The sequence below is a fragment of the Coregonus clupeaformis genome, chromosome 26, assembly GCF_020615455.1.
Source record: "Coregonus clupeaformis isolate EN_2021a chromosome 26, ASM2061545v1, whole genome shotgun sequence".
NCBI classification, from domain to species: domain Eukaryota; kingdom Metazoa; phylum Chordata; class Actinopteri; order Salmoniformes; family Salmonidae; genus Coregonus; species Coregonus clupeaformis.
Window position 1 is genome coordinate 37,098,375 of NC_059217.1, and position 19,492 is coordinate 37,117,866.

The 19,492-nt window shown below is 42.3% G+C and overlaps 1 protein-coding gene across 4 annotated transcripts in view; it reads left to right on the top strand.

Annotated features, from left to right (window-relative positions):
- The first annotated feature begins 421 nt into the window (after nucleotides 1-421).
- Nucleotides 422-19,492, top strand: part of LOC121540694 (GRAM domain-containing protein 4) — a 38,175-nt gene continuing 19,104 nt past the window's right edge. For 2 of the 4 annotated variants that reach the window (XM_041849728.2, XM_041849730.2), the window contains exons 1-3: nucleotides 422-707; nucleotides 9,323-9,548; nucleotides 11,857-11,977. In XM_041849728.2, the coding sequence (XP_041705662.1) occupies nucleotides 679-707; nucleotides 9,323-9,548; nucleotides 11,857-11,977 (376 nt within the window). In that variant the 5' untranslated portion in view covers nucleotides 422-678. The remainder of the gene's footprint in view (nucleotides 708-9,322; nucleotides 9,549-11,856; nucleotides 11,978-19,492) is intronic. The other 2 variants (XM_041849729.2, XM_041849731.2) reach the window with 1 other exon arrangement.

Sequence of the window (19,492 nt, forward strand, 5' to 3'; positions counted from 1 at the left end):
CAATAGACCCATGCCACCCAACAGACGGGAGATCACCCCCTGGATGTGAGCATTTGAGACCCTAAAAATGCACACTTTACAGCCTCCATCCTTCTCACCCATTGGCCTTACACCATTGGAAATGATTTGCTATAGCACTCTCAATGTTAATGGCTAAACTATTCTATCATGTCAATAGATAAGGCTAATTATTTTAATTTTTTTGTGAAAGTTTCAGTGAGCTTCTCTATAGGCCATACCTATAACACCCATCTACCTGCCTACCTACGTTTATTTATAGCTGTTTCACGTTTTAATTTTTGGATATTTCTTCGTGTAGCTAGTTGCTGTTGAAAAGAAACTCTGTACTATGAAAACATTAATTGGCGGCCCCTTTAAGACTGTAGTCGCTGACATTGACGAAATTTCCTGGTAGCTTGAACGCCTCACTCACTGTAAGGCAACAACAGAAATTTGAAACAGCTTATTGTTGTCGAATGCGTTCATAAAACGCAAAGAACGTCATCGTTTCCCCCCACCCTTTTGTGTATGGACCTCTTGCACTGTTTGCCATAAGATTATTTTATTTATGGTGTTCAATGTTTATACTTGGGCGTGAGCGGGGCGGACCAACGGAGGGTTTCTTTGAAACACGCTGGCAGGTGGGAAAGGGCGACCGACCGAGTAACGACAGCGTTAATGAAACTTTGTTACAGATTTCGTTATGGGTAAGAAACTTTCTGACAGCTTCTTATTTATTTAACCCAATAGTTCTAAGTGCAACAGGCGTAGTCGTATCGTGCAATTTATTTTTTGTTGCACCAAAACGACGTTGGTTTAACTCGATATCATGCTCTCATTCTGCACTCATAAGCGACTAGAGATAGAGAACATTATATATATATTTTCACAACGTGTCTTCCGAATGCTGCATTTGAAGTTTTTGATACAATTATAATTTACTTTTATGTTCTTATCAATATGTAGTATTGCCTCCTTTTACTTTTGTGTTAGCCGTCAGTACGACTAAAACGGCATACTTCTGTGTCATCTTTACAATAGTTCAACAATGTAACAATGTTCTTCATGATTATCTGGTGAGGTGCAACATGGTTATCGTGAAATGATAGCCTACACGTGTTGTATAAAACCTCACCCAAACGTCTTGCACCGGAACATTCGGATTCTGAGATGGGCTGGGCATCCTGGGATATCCCCCCGATATGTGTGTGTGTATATATATATATATATCTACACACAATACCCCATAATGACAAAGCGAAAACAGGTTGAAAAATGTCTGCAAATTTATAAAAAATTAAAAACAGAAACCTTATTTACATAAGTATTCAGACCCTTTGCTATGAGACTTGAAATTGAGCTCAGGTGCATTATGTTTCCATTGATCATCCTTGAGATGTTTCTACAACTAGATTGGAGTCCACCTGTGGGAAATTCAATTGATTGGACATGATTTGTCAGAGCAAAAACCAAGCCATGAGGTCTAAGGAATTGTCCGTAGAGCTCCGAGACAGGATTGCGTCGAGGCACAGATCTGGGGTACCAAAATAATTCTGCAGCATTGAAGGTCCCCAAGAACACAGTGGCCTCCATCATTCTTAAATGGAAGAAGTTTGGAACAACCAAGACTCTTCCTAGAGCTGGCCGCCCGGCCAAACGGAGCAATCGGGGGAGAAGGGCCTTGGTCAGGGAGGTGACCAAGAACCCGATGGTCACTCTGACAGAGCTCCAGAGTTCCTCTGTGGAGATGGGAGAAACTTCCAAAAGGACAACCATCTCTGCAGCACTCCACCAATCAGGCCTTTATGGTAGAGTGGCCAGACGGAAGCCACTGTTCTGTAAAAAGGCACAACAGCCCGATTGGAGTTTGCCAAAATGCACCTAAAGACTCTCAGACCATGAGAAACAAGATTCTCTGGTCTGATGAAACCAAGATTGAACTCTTTGGCCTGAATGCCAAGCGTCACGTCTGGAGGAAACCTGGCACCATCCCTACGGTGAAGCATGGTGGTGGCAGCATCATGCAGTGCGGATGTTTTTCAGCGGCAGGGACTGGGAGACTAGTCAGGATCAAGGCAAAGATGGACGGAGCAAAGTACAGAGAGATCCTTGATGAAAACCTGCTCCAGAGCGCTCAGGACCTCAGACTGGGGCGAAGGTTCACCTTCCAACAGGACAACGACCCTAAGCACACAGCCAAGACAATGCAGTAGTGGCTTCGGGACAAGTCTCTGAATATCCTTGAGTGGCCCAGCCAGAGCCCAGACTTGAACCCAATCGAACATCTCTGGAGAGACCTGAAAATAGCTGTGCAGCATCGCTTCCCATCCAACCTGACAGAGCTTGAGAGGATCTGCAGAGAAGAATGGGAGAAACTCCCCAAATACAGGTGTGCCAACCTTGTAGCGTCATACCCAAGAAGACTCGAGGCTGTAATCGCTGCCAAAGGTGCTTCAACAAAGTACTGACTAAAGGGTCTGAATACTTATATAAATGTGATATTTCAGTTTATTTCTAATAAATTAGCAAAAATGTCTAAACCTGTTTTTGCTTTGTCGTTTTGGGGAATAAACGATTTAATAAATTTTAGAATAAGGCTGTAAAGTAACAAAATGTGGAAAAAGTCAGTGGGTCTGAATACTTCTGAATGCACTAATATATATATATATATATATATATATATATATATATATATATATATATATATATATATATATAAACACACACACGGTACCAGTCAAAAGTTTGGACACACCTACTCATTCCAGGGTTTTTCTTAATTTTTTAAAACTATTTTCTACATTGTAGAATAATAGTGAAGACATCAAAACTATGAAATAACACATATGGAATAATGTAGTAACCAAAAAAAGTGTTAAACAAATCAAAATGTATTTTATGTGAGGTTCTTCAAATAGCCACCCTTTGCCTTGATGACAGCTTTGCACACTTGGCATTGTCTCAACCAGCTTCATGAGGTAGTCACCTGGAATGCATTATAATTAACAGGTGTGCATTGTTAAAAGTTATTTTGTGCAATGTCTTTCCTTCTTAATGCGTTTGAGGCAATCAGTTGTGTTTTGACAAGGTAGGGGTGGTATACAGAAGATAGCCCTATTTGGTAAAAGACCAAGTCCATATTATGGCAAGAACAGCTCAAATAAGCAGAGAGAAACGACAGTCCATCATTACTTTAAGACATGAAGGTCAGTAAATCCGGAAAATGTCATTTGCTTTTCAACAGGACAATGACTTAAAACACACCTCCAGGCTCTGTAAGGGCTATTTGACCAAGAAGGAGAGTGATGGAGTGCAGCATCAGATGACCTGGCCTCCACAATCACCCTACCTCAACCCAATTGAGATGGTTTAGGATGAGTTGGACTGCAGAGTGAAGGAAAAGCAGCCAACAAGTGCTCAGCATATGTGGGAACTCTTTCAAGACTGTTATAAAAGCATTCCTCATGAAGCTGGTTGAGAGAATGCCTTGATGACAGCTTTGCACACTCTTGGCAAAGGGTGGCTATTTGAAGAATCTCAAATATAAAATATTTTGATTTAACACTTTGTTGGTTACTACATGATTCCATATGTGTTATTTCATAGTTTTGATGTCTTCTACCTTTGAATGAGTAGGTGTTCTAAAACTTTTGACCGGTAGTGTATATACTGTAATCTAGTCATGGCTCATCCTATATAATTAATTTTTAGATTTTTCTGGATTGTGTGTATTGTTTTATTTATTGCAAGGCATTACTGCACTGTTGGAGCTTGAAACACAAGCATTTCGCTTTCAGTTTGGAGTAAATGGTTTCTGTTACAAAACGTTTCGTAACAAACAAAACGATTTGCAACAGAATCGGCCTAATGAATACACCCCAGGTGTGATTAAAATGCATGAAACTACACAGGAGGTAAAGTGTGACCAGTTCCTTCACATCACTACAGATGAAGGAAAGACACTAGGTGATGAAACTCCACAGTTACATTTTCTTCTTCCTCCACTCAACGCCCAAACTATTTGTTAACGGGTTAAGCATACTCCTACTTTTTTCGTTTTTTCAAAATGGCATTTTGCAGTGTTGTGTGGCGAGATGTAAACTGCCCAAGTAAAAACATGTTTTTAGAACATTTTGCAAATGTATTGAATGAAATACAGAAATATCTTAATTTACATAATTATTCACACCCCTGAGTACTTTGTAGAAGCACCTTTGGCGGTGATTACAGCTTTGAGTCGTCTTGGGTTTGTCTGTATCAGCTTTGCACATCTGGATTTGGGGATTTTCTCCCATGCAGATTTTCTCAAGCTCTGTTAAGTTAGATGGGGAGTGGTGGCGAATAGCAAGGCTCCATTCATTGTTCCCTCTATCCTTACCAGTCTCCCAGTCCCTGCTGCTGAAAAGCGTCCCCATAGTATGATGCTGCCACCACCATGCTTCATGGTAGGGATGGTGTTAGATGGGTGATTAGCTGTGCCTGGTTTTCTCAAGTCAAAGCACTTTGCATTCAGGCCAAAGAGTTCAATTTTTGTCTCATCAGACCATGAGGCAAAAGATTATATCTTTCACGTGCCTTTTTGCAAACTCCAGGCATGCTATCATGTGCCTTTTTCTCAGGAGTGGCTTCCGTCTAGCCACTCCCATAAAGCCCGGATTGGTGAAGTGCTGTAGAGACTGTTGTCATTCTGGGAGGTTCTCCCATCTCAGCCAAGGAGCTCTGTAGTTCTTTCAGAGTGGTCATTCCTCCCTGACCAAGGTCCTTCTTGCCCGGTTGCTCAGTTTGATCGGACAGCCAGCTCAAGGCAGAGTCTGGGTAGTAACATATTTCCCAATGACTGAGAACATTGTGCTCTTGGAAACTCTAGGAATTGTTTTATACCCATCCCCAGATATATGCCTCATCACAATTCTATCTCTGAGATCTACTTCATGGTATAGTTTCTGGTCTGACATGCGCTGTCAACTGTGGGACCTTCTATAGACAGGTGCGTTTCCAAATCAAATGAATTGGCCACAGGTGGACTCCAATCAAGTTATAGTGACATCTCAAAGATGATAAAAGGAAATGGGATGCACCTGAGCTCAAATTGGAGTGTCATAGCAAAGGGGTGTGAATAATTACACTACCAGTCAAAAGTTTGGACACACCTACTCATTCAAGGGTTTTTCTTAATTTTTTACAATTTTTTACATTGTGGAATAATAGTGAAGACATCAAAACTATGAAATAACACATATGGAATCACGCAGTAACCAAAAAAGTGTTAAACAAATCAAAATATATTTTATATTTGAGATTCTTCTAATAGCCACCCTTTGCCTTGATGACAGCTTTGCACACTCTTGGCATTCTCTCAACCAGCTTCATGAGATAGTCACCTGGAAAGCATTTCAATTAAAAGGTGTGCTTTGTTAAAAGTTAATTTTAAGTTTGAGCCAATTAGTTGTGTTGTGGCAAGAACAGCTCAAATAAGCAAAGAGAAACAACAGTCCATCATTACTATAAGACATGAAGGTCAGTCAATACGGAACATTTCAAGAACTTTGAACGTTTCTTCAAGTGCAGTCGCAAAAACCATCAAGCGCTATGATGAAACTGGCTGTCATGAGGACCGCCACAGGAATGGAAGACCCAGATTTACCTCTGCTGCAGAGGATAAGTTCATTAGTTACCAGCATCAGAAATTGCAGCCCAAATAAATGCTTCAGAATTCAAGTAACAGACACATCTCAACATCAACTGTTCAGAGGAGACTGGGTGAATCAGGCCTTCATGGTCGAATTGCTGCAAAGAAACCACTTCTAAAGGACACCAATAATAATAAGAGACTTACTTGGGCCAAGACACCCGAGCAATGGACATTAGACCGGTGGAAATTTCTCCTTTGGTCTGGAGTCCAAATTTGAGATTTTTGGTTCTAACCGCCGTGTCTTTGTGAGACGCGGTGTGGGTGAACGGATGATCTCTGCATGTGTAGTTCCCACCGTAAAGCATGGAAGAGGAGGTGTGATGGTGTGGGGGTGCTTTGCTGGTGACACTGTCTGTGATTTATTTAGAATTCAAGGCACACTTAACCAGCATGACCACCACAGCATTCTGCAGTGATACGCCATCCCATGTGGTTTGGGCTTAGTGGGACTATCATTCGTTTTTCAACAGGACAATGACCCAACACACCTCCAGGCTGTGTAAGGGCTATTTTACCAAGAAGGAGAGCAATGGAGTGCTGCATCAGATGACCTGGCCTTCACAATCACCCAACCTCAACCCAATTGAGATGGTTTGGGATGAGTCGGACCGCAGAGTGGAGGAAAAGCAGCCTTTGCACACTCTTGGCATTTAACACTTTTTTTGGTTACTACATGATTCCATATGTGTTATTTCATAGTTGTGATGTTTTCACTATTATTCTACAATGTAGAAAATAGTAAAAATAAAGAAAAACCCTTGATTGAGTAGGTGTGTCCAAACCTTTGACTGGTATTGTATATAAATTAGATTTCTGTATTTTCAATAAATGTAGCACATTCAAAAAAACATGTTTTCACTTTGTCATTATGGAGTATTGTGTGCAGATGGGTGAAGGGGAAAAAAATATGCTTGAATTCAGGCTGTAACAAAACTAAATGTGGATTAAATCAAGGGGTATGAATACTTTCTGAATGGACTGTATGTCTTCAATGGTAAAGTAATTGGATTTGTGTGGGGCTGTAAATAATTTATGTTGCATTATACTCTTTTTCCTCCTCCTCAGCAACTTGCCAGAACTGAATATAAGTATAGAGCTTGGTTAAGTATGGAGCATGGTTCCCTGACTGGCGGTGCTATTTTATTTCCATCAATCCGCCCCCCCCCTCCATGTTTTGTGAGCAAAATATTATTTTTTATATTGGACAGAAAATACAATTAAAAAAACGCCAGCAAGTCAGCCCCAAGTGACTGACATTTTGGAAATCTGTTCCAAAGTATTCCAATGTATAATGTAAGCAAGGTTTGAAATGATTGTTTTAGTCAAATATTACTAGGCTTCTTTCTCATTGCGCTGTTTATTTTACACCATTCTGCTCATGATTTAGTCAATCTGTCAACCCCCTTATCTCAGAAAAGATTAATGGTTAACCTGAGGAAATAGGTGTTTGACTTGCACAGGCCGATCCTGTCCGACACACTGATTGTGTCTGTTGATTGATGAAAAGTGTTGGTCCAATGTTTCATGAGCTGAAATAAAAGATCCCAGAAATGTTCCATACCCCCAAAATCTTATTTCTCTAAAATAAATTGCACAAATTAGTTTAATTCCCTGGTAGTGAGCATTTCTCCTTTACCAAGATGATCCATCCACCTGACAGGTGTGGCATATCAAGAAGCTGATTTAAACAGCATGATCATTACACAGGTGCACCTTGTGCTGGGGACAATAAAAGGCCACTCTAAACTGTGCCGTTTTGTCACACAACACAATGCCATAAATGTTTCAAGTTTTGAGGGAGCGTGCAATTGGCATGCTGACTGCAGGAATTTCCACCAGAGCTGTTGCCAGATAATTGAATGTTAATTTCTCTACCATAAGCTGCCTCCAATGTCGTTTTAGAGAATTTGGCAGTATGTCCAACTGGCCTCACAACCACAGACCATGTGAATGGTGGTGTGTGGGCGAGCGATTTGCTGAAGTCAACGCTGTGAACAACGAGTGCCCCATGGTGGCGGAGGGGTTATGGATGGGCAGGCATAAGCTATGGACAACAAACACAATTGCATTTTATCGATGGCAACTTGAATGCACAGAGATACCATGACGAGATGCTAAGGCCCATTGTCGTGCCATTCATCTGCCGCCATCGCATGTTTCAGCATGATAATGCACAGCCCCATGTCGCAAGGATCTGTAAACAATTCCTAGAAGCTGAAAATGTTCAATTTCTTCCATGGCCTGCATACTCACCAGACATGTAACCCATTGAGCATGTATTGGATGCTCTGGATCGACGTGTACGACAGCGTGTTCCAGTTCCCGCCAATGTCCAGCAACTTCGCACAGCCATTGAAGAGGAGTGGGACAACATTCCACAGGCCACAATCAACAGCCTGATCAACTCTATGCGAAGGAGATGTCACGCTGCATGAGGCAAATGGTGGTAACACCAGATACTGACTTTTTTTTTTAAATCCACGACCCTACCTTTAAAAAAAAAAAAAAGGTATTTGTGACCAACAGATGCATATCTGTATTCCCAGTCATGTGAAATCCATAAATTAGGGCCTAATGATTTTTTTTCAAATGACTGATTTCCTTATGTGATCTGTAACTCAGTAAAATCTTTGAAATTGTTGCATGTTGCATTTTATATTTTTGTTCAGTATAGTTCCCGAGCACCCAAGACATTTCTATACAATAGGTTAGTCTGGTAGCACTCTTGAGGCTATGTTCCAATTCTGTTCTTCTGATTGGCTTTCTTCTATGCTCTGGGTAGAAATCAAGGATCTAAGATTTAATTCCTCCTAAATTAAACTTGGGATCGAATCTTATAAAGGGCGACTAATTTCACCGATCTCGTAATGAATGGGTGCTATGATGCGATGATGAAAGTATGTACCACATCTCTTTCTCTCTCTTTCACTCTCTTCTCGATCTCACTCTCTGGGAAGAGGCTAAAGGGTCCGGCTTTCTGTCTGAGCTACATACGTTAAAGAGATTTTAGGGGCGTCCCAGACCTAAAATGATTGCCCAACTCACCCGCACCCCCTCAGTCACAGGCCCATTGGCCTCATACTTTAGGAAGCTGGTGCAACATGTATAGCCAGCAGTTAAGTTTTGGCAAAATAATACTTTTTAGAAAAATGTATTCTAGATTACAAGGGGTCAAAGTTAAGAAGGTAGAAGACAGACATTTGGCTATCATCATTTTGAGTGGTTATTGTATCTCAATTTCCTTGTAAGGCTGAATTATTCAATGTGTCTGATCATAGGGATAAGTGGTGGGAGTTGTTCATTCTCCAGTAAGTCTCATTACTGATATGAGTAGAGGGTTTTATTTCTCCCGTAAGAGATTGAGAGGAATTATGTCATGCTGAATTGAATGACTGTGGATGCCATTCATACCATCCTCATGCCTGTGGTATAATGCAATGTCATGTGGAATGCACATGTAAGTACTATATTGTTGCACATGAATCTTTTGAGTTGGCATTTAAAATTGGTCATTTTTATTGATGACAATTCAATACTTTTTATCTCATGGAGACATGCCCTGGTCAGTGAGTTGCCGGTACAATATTTGATTCTAATCACCTGTGTCTTTCTTCCTTTTTGACCCTGCAGGGATGCCATACGCCATGTTAAGATAAAGACCAAGACGACAGTGTTGAACATGCTAAAGCGGTTGGACAAAATCCGGTTCCGGGGCCAGCGGCCAGACGTGTTCCTGGATCTGGGTGAATCGCCCAACACATCTGACACTGAATGTAGCGAAGAGATTCTGATGAAGCCTCGGCCCTTGCTTAAAATTAAAGACACTGAAGAACTGCAAGACCCTGTGAGTGTTCCTGTAAGTGAATATTGGTATTATAATATAACCACAGAAATTGTATCTCTTCAGACTCTTCACTTCCCCTAATTCTCTCTCAAACAAAATACATCTTTGTTTTGCATTCCTAGTCTAGTTTGACATCTTCCAGATAACTTCATGAAGTCCACTCACTCGCCATCTCGAGGTGCCGCCGCCAGTTTTGATGGAATTTTGGCCAAAATGTCCCACTTTTGATGTTTATTCAACCCCCTTCCTGTTGATTTAGTAGAGGATTGAAAGACTTCCAACCTCTGTCTGCGTCACTGCAGGCCTTAGTCAGACTAGAGTGGACATGTTCCAGGGCCTTGCCGCAGTGTACTACCAGCCAACTCAACATCCCTGAGTGTATTAGAAGAACAACTATATTTTTCAATGATCTTATTATTTCATTTGTCTGCATGTTCTGGTGCATTCATGTTCATATATTTTTTGAGAGAGGTTGATAAAACTTCTTGATGTTCTTTGAAGATAGGGAAATATCTTTCATTTCAAACTTTGATTTCAAACAGGTCAAAGATTTTATGAGTCATTTGATCACGTCATCACACACTGGGCCACCTTGTTGGCATCTTAATGAAATGCCCCAAAAAGTGTGATAAAAAAATAAGTTGTATTCTGAAAAAAGACGTGCAAACGTGGCACTGGTGCGAATTCTCTGATAGGCGATCTGGTTACTAAAGTCAGGACCCAACTTGCCCATCGAGTCTATAAGAATGGACCGTTGGAGAAGTTGGGCCTTTCATGATCTCTGTATCTCGCACAAACTCCGACCTAGAAAGCCTCTGCAGCGGAATTAGGGTTAAACACAGCCCTTGTAATGTCTAACCACTTAACAACAAACATGTCTTGGTACTGGGAAACTGGGCTTAGGCCAGTACAGTACAGTGCCCTGTTTGTTTGGGACTTGTTGTCATGAAAACAGGAACAAGGTGGGTCTTCTCACACTGGTATTTATTATAATCTTGACACCTCACTCGTTATCTTTTTGACTACTGAGAACTGAAGTCGGATAGCCGTTCCAGATGTATTTACCTCCATAGCAGGCTTGTAATATGTCACTATTTAACTCTTTGTTGCACTATAGTGCTTTTATGGGGTACATATAATTAACAGTAAGGTCTAATTTACACAGATGGAATAAATTAATGTACATTTAATAGGGCACATTTCTCAATTAGCAGACCTAGTGAATTGGGTCACTGCTTCTCTGGGTAATGGTGCGAGGGATGGTGTTAATGTACTTCTATTACTAAATTACTACAGAGCAGACAAGCAGTACTTTCCGATCTTAATTGCACTCTCAAAGTAGCCTTAAATCTGGCCTAGATATGGCATATTCAAAGCTAATATAGAGTTTGGAAAATATGTGCCGTATGCAATCATTGAAAAACATCATGTAGCAGTTGCTACCTACACACCACCTTATTGGTGCTCAGACCTTCATGTCGAAGAAAATTATATGAATGGAATGTGCTGTTCTGGTTGTCTTTTAATGGTCCCTAAGGGATGTTTCAAAATGTCTGTCAACATTCTTCTCATGTCAGTCATTTTTGCTAACTTGTTTTAGTGCAATAGTGGAAGACTGAGACCTGGCTTTGAAGAGTCTTATTCATTAATAGATTACACAGTACGTTGCTGTACAGTAGCTAATTATAATATCTCTTGTGGAAATGTAACAGCTTTACTCATCTGAAAGGAGACCTTTTGATCAGAGCTGGGCTTGTGGGATCTGCCCCTTCCTCTCCCACTCATCGTTACTAAAGTGCACTGATTTCCCTCCTGATGCGAGCGGTCTTTGCATATTCTTATTCTTGTCCCCCTGCTGAGAGGATGTGAAATGAAATCATCTAGATGTTTCCTCTTTTCTTCACTGTCTCAGCTCTGTTGTGTCTGAGTAGCAGAGTGCCAACACTAGTGACTATCTCAATGTAACTCTCTGTGTGGCTATCCTTGTGGAGTTTCACTTTCCCAATCTCCTTTGTTTCTCACTCTCTCGCTCTGTTCCTCTCTCTGTGTGTTGGGTCATGATTCAGGTGATAGTCTGCATACACAATTACACTGCAGTTTGAGCCAGGCTGGATGGTGCAGGGAGAAACTGCAGGGTGAAATGGAGTCTTCTGCTGTCAGCTTGCCCACATTTATCTGTGTGTGTGTGTGTGTGTGTGAGAGAGTTTTGAGGTGCTGTGTGCAGGTGTTTTGAACCAGAGCCCACAGTAGCGCACATCGGCAGGGACGTTATCCTTCTCTCCTCACCTCTGCATGTTCTTGTGTGTGTGCCCACATCCAGGCTGGTCCGGGGACACTTGCTATGGCTGCAGCCATCCAGGACTACCAGAGGACTGAGACAGATGGACTCAACGAGATGAAAGGCCACCTGGAAATTGCCTTACTGGAAAAGCACTTCCTACGTGAGTATTGCACTATTTTTCAGTCTAGGTTTAAGTAGAAGTTTGTAAAACCTCTAGCAGTAAGGTTTTGATTTGCAAAAAGGGAAAATCTCTTCACGTTTGTTAGATTGCCAATCCACACAGCAGCTTTGGATATCTGTCTTTCATGTCAAGGTGTCTGTTAGTTGGTGAACTCATTAGGATTTGCGTGTAAATGTAATTTGTCTTGCCTTCAGGGCTCTCCTGGCTGCAGAATTAGATCTGTACTGGCTCATATAGCCCTCTTACGCCTGGCAACTTGAGTGTTAGTCTCTTATATTAGATCAACTTAGGCTTATTACTCAAGCTAGGTCAGTGATCATAGTATCTGTGAGTGACCATAGTCCTATATAGGGATGAGCACAGTTATTCGAATATCCGAACGGACGTTAAGTATTCGATTACTTGGGAGAGTATTCATTTTTGAGAATAAAATAGCCCTATTTTAACAATGAAAATGCTTTGTCTTAAGTTAAGGAAAGGTATCTGTGACATTGCTACAGAGCCTACAAGGATAGACCATTACATTTTACATTTGTATAAAATAGTTTTTATGCGTGGCGCCCGGTAGCCTACACCATTTCACATGTAGCTCAATCAAAGTGGCGCTACAGAGGCTCCATGTGTAGCAAGTTAAGTGGGAGATTTCTAATCAATACAAAATGGAATAAAAATTACGGAATTACATTGGCTAAATGAGAAGGAGTAGGCTGCAATGATCGACCAACAGGTAGGCTGTTTCATATGAATGGACTATTAGCTATCTAGCTTCTTTACAACGATTTGATTTTGCATGTATTACGACTATCCGGATATCCCAAAAAATATCATGATATTATTCGACACATTGAGGAGATGGAAGTACAGAAGTGGTGTGTGGCCTTCATTTCACCTCAGCCCTCCCTTCATCTGGGATGCAGGCTGCGTGTCAGCAGTATGGGCTGGTGGCTGGTCCTCATTGTAGAGCCCATTGTCCTCTGTCTAGCACCAAAGGGTACTAATGGGTAGAGTGCAATCGCCAAATGTACTGTTGCTGCTCTACTGAATGTATAGTGACTCTTTTTCTAATAATCAGATTTCAGATTTCCACATTTGGTGCTGAAGTTGATTATCCAATGACTGTGAGAGGAGCAGCTTGTTGATTTGCAATGCAATTGTTGTTTGTCGGCCTTGTTTTGAGCGCTGGCCCTGCTTTGCCATGAGCCTTTAGGGAGGTGGTTAGTGATTGAGTAAATGATCAGCTTTGTCCTTTAATTCTGCTTTGATGAGTCGGTAATTTAATAATAATATATGCCATTTAGAAGACTCTTTTATCCAAAGCGACTTACAGTAATGCTTGCAGCTCTTTTGCCAATTATTTGCATATCTGATACCTGTCCGATCTTTTCCCTAATGTGTAAACAGCAACAGAACACATTGAATCTGATCTTTTGAGCTCCGATTTATACCACATCCATATGTGGATCTCAATCCTGATACAGTTCTGATGCTCCATATGTGACCTCAGTCTGGACGCTCAGATTTTTTGCACATGACCTGCCGTTACCACGACAACTACCCAAAATTGAAAGGAACAGTGACAGGAAATGAGAATTGCATCTGTGTGATACTTCAGAGGCTACATCAATGTGAATGGGCACATCTGATAAGGGTCAAATGTAAAACTGAGTGTGGACAGTCAGAAAAAAAGATCAGATATGGAAAGAAAATAAGAATTGGGTTTTTAGGGTGTCGGGATGCGCAAGAGATTAACCCTATGCTGATAAAAAAATTGTGAAACACACTACAGCACACACAATCCTTACCAGGTAATAAAGCCACAATATGTAACTTTTGGGCGACCTGACCAAATTCGCATAGAAATGTGAGTTTTATATATCTGTCATTCTCATTGAAAGGAAGTCTAAGAAGTGGTAGATATGTAATGTGTGCTATTTCTATGCTTCCTGTTAAGTATAGTTTTTGCATCTTTTACTTTCGGTTTTGTACACCAGCTAAAAATACATAATTTTTGGTTATGGAAAATATACTTTTGTGTGTATATATAGTGTATGTGGACACCCCTTCAAATTAGTGGATTCTGCTATTTCAGCATCACCCATTGCTGACAGGTGTATAAAATCTCCATAGACAAACATTGGCAGTAGAATGGCCTTACTGAAGAGCTCAGTGAATTTCAACGTGGCACCGTCACAGGAAGCCACCTTTCCAACAAGTCAGTTCATAAAATTTCTGCTCTGCCAGAGCTGCCCCAGTCAACTGTAAAGTGCTGTTCTTGTGAAGTGGAAATGTCTAGGAGCAACAACGGCTCAGCGGCGAAGTGGTAGGCCACACAAGCTCACAAAACGGGACCGCCGAGTGCTGAAGCGCGTAGTGTGTAAAAATAGTCTGTCCTCGGTTGCAACACTCACTACAGAGTTCCAAACTGCCTCTGGAAGCAACATCAGCACAATAAATGTTTGTCGGGAGCTTCATGAAATGGGTTTCCATGGCCGAGCAGCCGCACACAAGCCTAAGATCACCATGCGCAATGCCAAGCGACGGCTGGAGTGGTGTAAAGCTTGCCGCCATTGGACTCTGGAGCAGAGGAAACGCGTTCTCTCGAGTGAGGAATCACGCTTCACCATCTGGCAGTCCGACAGACGAATCTGGGTTTGGCGGATGCCAGGAGAACGCTACCTGCTCGTAATGCATAGTGCCAACTGTAAAGTTTGGTGGAGGAGGAATAATGGTCTGGGGCTGTTTTTCATGGTTTGGGCTAGGCCCCTTATTTCCAGTGAAGGGAAATCTTAACGCTACAGCATACAATTACATTCTAGACGATTCTGTGCTTCCAACTTTGTGGCATCAGTCGAACCCCATCGAACACCTTTGGGATGAATTGGAACGCCAGGCCTAATCGCCCAACATCAGTGCCCGACCTCACTAATGCTCTTATGGCTGAATGGAAACAAGTCCCCGCAGCAATGTTCCAGCATCTAGTGGAAAGCCTTCCCAGAAGTTGAGGCTGTTATAGCTGCAAAGGGGGGACCAACTCCATATTAATGCACATGATTTTGGAATGAGGTGTTCGATGAGCAGGTGTCCACATACTTTTGGTCATGTAGTATATACCACAGTGGTTTAGATGGTACAATGATTCTCTACACTATACTACTATACTTGTTATGTCACAAAAAATGAAATTTGCGACCTATTAGAATTTTAGCAACCAGGAAATGGCGGCGCGATTTCTGCATAGTGCATCTTTAAGTTAAACACACCCGACCGCAGTGATGTTTACACACATGCACAGCACACACTGCATTGCTGATCAATTGAGGCCAATCTGCCTCTCGATCAATACATTTGTCTAACAGACAGTCCATGTTGTGATATCATCAGCCTCTACAACTGCGCATACAACAGTGTTGCCTACCCTTTTGAGATGGATACAATTCACATTGATTTAGTGTTTGTCCTCGTATGTGTATTTGGATAGGTTTTTCATTAATACCTTGGCTATGTTGTTTACCATTTCCCCTAAATAGCTTGGATTTCACACTCGCAATCTGTCATTTTACACAACCTGCCACAGGAAGAGCCTTGCAGTGAGAGAGAGCCAGGAATGTTTATTTTGTATTAGTTTTCCCCCCCCTTGCTCTCTTGATGTGTAAATCCTAGAGAGACCTCTGCACGTCACAACATTTTAAATAATATTCAGCATTTCACAATAAATAATAATGTAGGGAGGCGATCATCCACTTTGAGGGGCACCGGCAGTGTGTGTGTGCGCGTGTGCTCACTCGTCCTGAGGGCGCTGCAGTGGGGGAGGACATGAAAGGTCAGACGGGGACCTTCTTACTGTGCCAGTAAATAAAAGCAGTGGTTATTAATAGGGGATATTACATAAGCTACTCGACTCAGAAGAAAGGCAGCCAGGTATTGAAGTTCGTCTGGTTCACTCGTACAGAGACTGGAGGATAGCAGTAGTACTAATGGTTACTTCAGTAGCATTCTGTATGACCACTCCCTTGCTCTTGGTAACTATTAACCTATTCTGGCTAGAAAGCACAATGCATTTTTATAGTCTTCGAACCCAACCTCGTCTGTTGACACGCTTGGGCGTGTGTAACCTAGCGTAGCAGGTGTAGAAAGATGCCTGAGCAGAGTCCCTACTTCAGTTTTTCAGGGGTTGAAAATACTTTCTGCCAACGCCGCTAATGGTGGGACCTGTGTAACCAGGGCTACACCTTCAACAATGGCTTAGAATGTTGTAGTTATGTTAGATGGGGTAGTAGCAGTATCAGATGTATTTTAATGTGTTATTTATGGATTATGTTCTTGTAAACACTGCTAGTAAAGTAGCCAAGGTTCTGTTGCACTTTTTATATAACAGCTTGCCCCCAGAGATATCAGGGGATGTGGAGTGGATAACAAGTAACTGTCCTTTGGTGCCATGAGGCAGAACCAGTGTAGGATTGTTTCCAGGTTCCTCTGCTAGTCTCTGGCTCCAGGCCAGCACAAGGGAGAGTCACATGAGTCCACCTCCTCCTGTGTGACATTGTGAAATGCCTGGGTGAGGTTGCATAGCGATACCTAAGGAATCTCCAGGCCGGCCTGAAGACGTCATACCACTCGCTGTTTACTTGTTGTTAAGCATGGCAGACAGCTCGGGTTTCTCAGGGAAAAGTATTAGGGCGTGAAGAGATGCTGCATTTCCTGGCTGGCATTGGTCTGTTGACTCACATTTCTATACCCCTGTAGGCCTATTTGTTAGACACTGATTCTGGGACAGTAGGTTATTGTTGTATGATTTTCCCCCTGTCATCTACCGCCAATGTGTGACAATACATAGCTTTATGAACGAAGCGAAGACCTCACATAGAACACTATTGAAAAATATATATAAATATGATATATATATTTTGTACTTTTTACCCCTTTTTCTCCCCAATTTCGTGATATCCAATTGGTAGTTACAGTCTTGTCCCATCGCTGCAACTCCCGTACGGACTCGGGAGAGGCGACGGTCGAGAGCCATGCGTCCTCCGAAACACGACCCTGCCAAGCCGCACTGCTTCTTGATACACTGCTCGCTTAACCCGGAAGCCAGCCGCACCAATGTGTCAGAGGAAACACTGTACAACATGCGCCCGGCCTGCCACAAGGAGTCACTAGAGCGCGTTGGGACAAGGACATCCCGGCTGGCCAAACCCTCCTCTAACCCGGACGACGCTGGGCCAATTGTGCACCGCCTCATGGGTCTCCTGGTCGCGGCCGGCTGCGACACAGGTGGGATCAAATCCAAATCTTTAGTGATAGACTGCTGCGACACTCGGGAGGCCCAATATTGTAATTCTAACTAGTAGAGCATTACAGGCTAGATACCGAACTCTAACGAGCCAGTGTAACGGGAGTAAAAAACCTGTTGTTTACCCTGTTAGCCACTGATAAAGATACAGCACCTCCCTTAACATACCGGTAGGTGTCCAGTGAAACTGACAGTTGGACATTTACTATACTATGATAAAAGACGAGAGAGCGACCTCAACAGCGTTGAAGACGTTAACAAAAAGTGTCTTGTGTTGGCAGCTAGCCAAAACAAGGCACTGTGGGAAAGCAGAATTCAGGAAGTCGGAGATTCATTTCAGTTATATTGGAAACTGGGTACAACAACTTTAAAACCCACCTCTGGCTCAGAAAAATCTGAAGTGAAGATGAAATGGCTTTTAGATATGGGCCTATTGGGCGACTAAAACACTCGCTGTCATAGAAACATACCCAGAGCTGTGGTTCCCTGTCTCCCCCTGCTCCCCCAGTCCCCATGTCCAGAGGCTTGGCCAGGCATGGGAAGCCATGCATGTGATAATGAGAGGATGCTCTCTGGCACATTGTTAAGTAAAGGCCTCTATGCAAATGTTTGACTTACATAACTAGGCTATCTGGGGCGTCCGTGGCTTTCTATTCTCCCTCCTGGCTCTGCAGCAACCCTAGCAGCTACTGGTTAGCAGGTTAGCATGCCGTGCGGCACCCATTCAGAAAAAGCAGTCAGTCATATAGAAACAGAGGTGGTGACCTGAAAAGGCCTTGTACAGTAGGGCTTTATGGGGGCCAAACCCATTGGTGAAGTTGAGAATTGGAGGCTAAGAGGGATCGAAAGAGAGATTGTCTGTTAGAGTGGAGGATACTGCCTTAATGTTGCTGGACCCCAGGGAGAGTAGCTGATGGGGATCCTTAATGAAATACAAATACTTCAATGGTGTGAACATCGTCTCACTCAACAAGAGGTAGACCTGAACACTGTCTAGAGACAGTTTGTTAATGCTTTAGACGGGGTCATCTTTGAAATGGATTCAACATCATGTCAGTTACGTTCAGTACATTCAGGTACTTCCATCCCACGTGATACCAGGAAGAGGATGTGGTTTACACCAGTCTCGTGGTGGCCCAGTCACAGTTGATGTAGCAAGAAACAAACGATAGATCAGGATGTGGATGCGCTAAAGAGTAAGAACCTGTTTTCTGCCTTCAGATGACTCATACTGTTCAGATGTCTAAATTAAGAACTATCACCTAGGCCTTGTTCAGCTCCTTGGTTTCTGGGCTGAAGTTGTTGCTAACAAGATGGGTGGAAATTGATGTGAACAACAGGGCTTTTTGCTCTTTCTTTTGGGTGACGATGTGGTGAAATCATAAAACAACTATGACTATAGGAGAGAAGTTACTTCAAGGCCTTAGCCATGATGTCACTGCCCTGCTAAGGTGGACGGGGGCGGCTATGCTCCATTTTGTTCCTCATTTATCAAGGGGAACACTTTAATATTTATTCCGCCAAGGGTGTCATAGGTTGTGTTGCTATGGTGGCAGATTTTCCAATTAGCTTGATGTTGTGTGGTAGGTTCAGAAAATGTCTATTATCCAACTGTGTACATTTACATTTTAGTCATTTAGAATGTAATTTCTTATTAGCATTTTTTCATAAGGTCATGAAGTGAACCATCCTCTGTAGAGTAAATGTCACTAGTCATGAAAACACGTGAAAATAATTTTTGTTATATAAATGTAACAGTAACATTTGAAAGGACCATACAGTACAGTAACTGCCAAACACACAACAACAATGCTAAGCCTCATCCCCTGTATCATTATTTTAGCTTGGTCAGGTTAGAAAGTGTCTTTTAAAACCCTTAGCCTACAATTTCTGTGCCCGCGCAGAAATCTAATTAAACATAATACAACAATCCCCATCAAAATCTGTCTGTTTAAGCTAGAGATATCTGGGGGTTTTGCATGGGCTGCGTCTCAAGCCACCGTAACCACCAATATCGCCCTTCCGCATCTGCGGTGAAAGGTGGCAGAGCTAGAGCGGTGTTTGATAGACCATGAGACATCCCGAAAATCGGTCTTCTCACGAAAACGTCTGTAGCGTCCGAACGGTTTGGCCTAAAAACTAATATGACCACTTTATTGACAGGTGAGACTCCCACGAACGCGATGGTGCTCTAGGACGCTCAC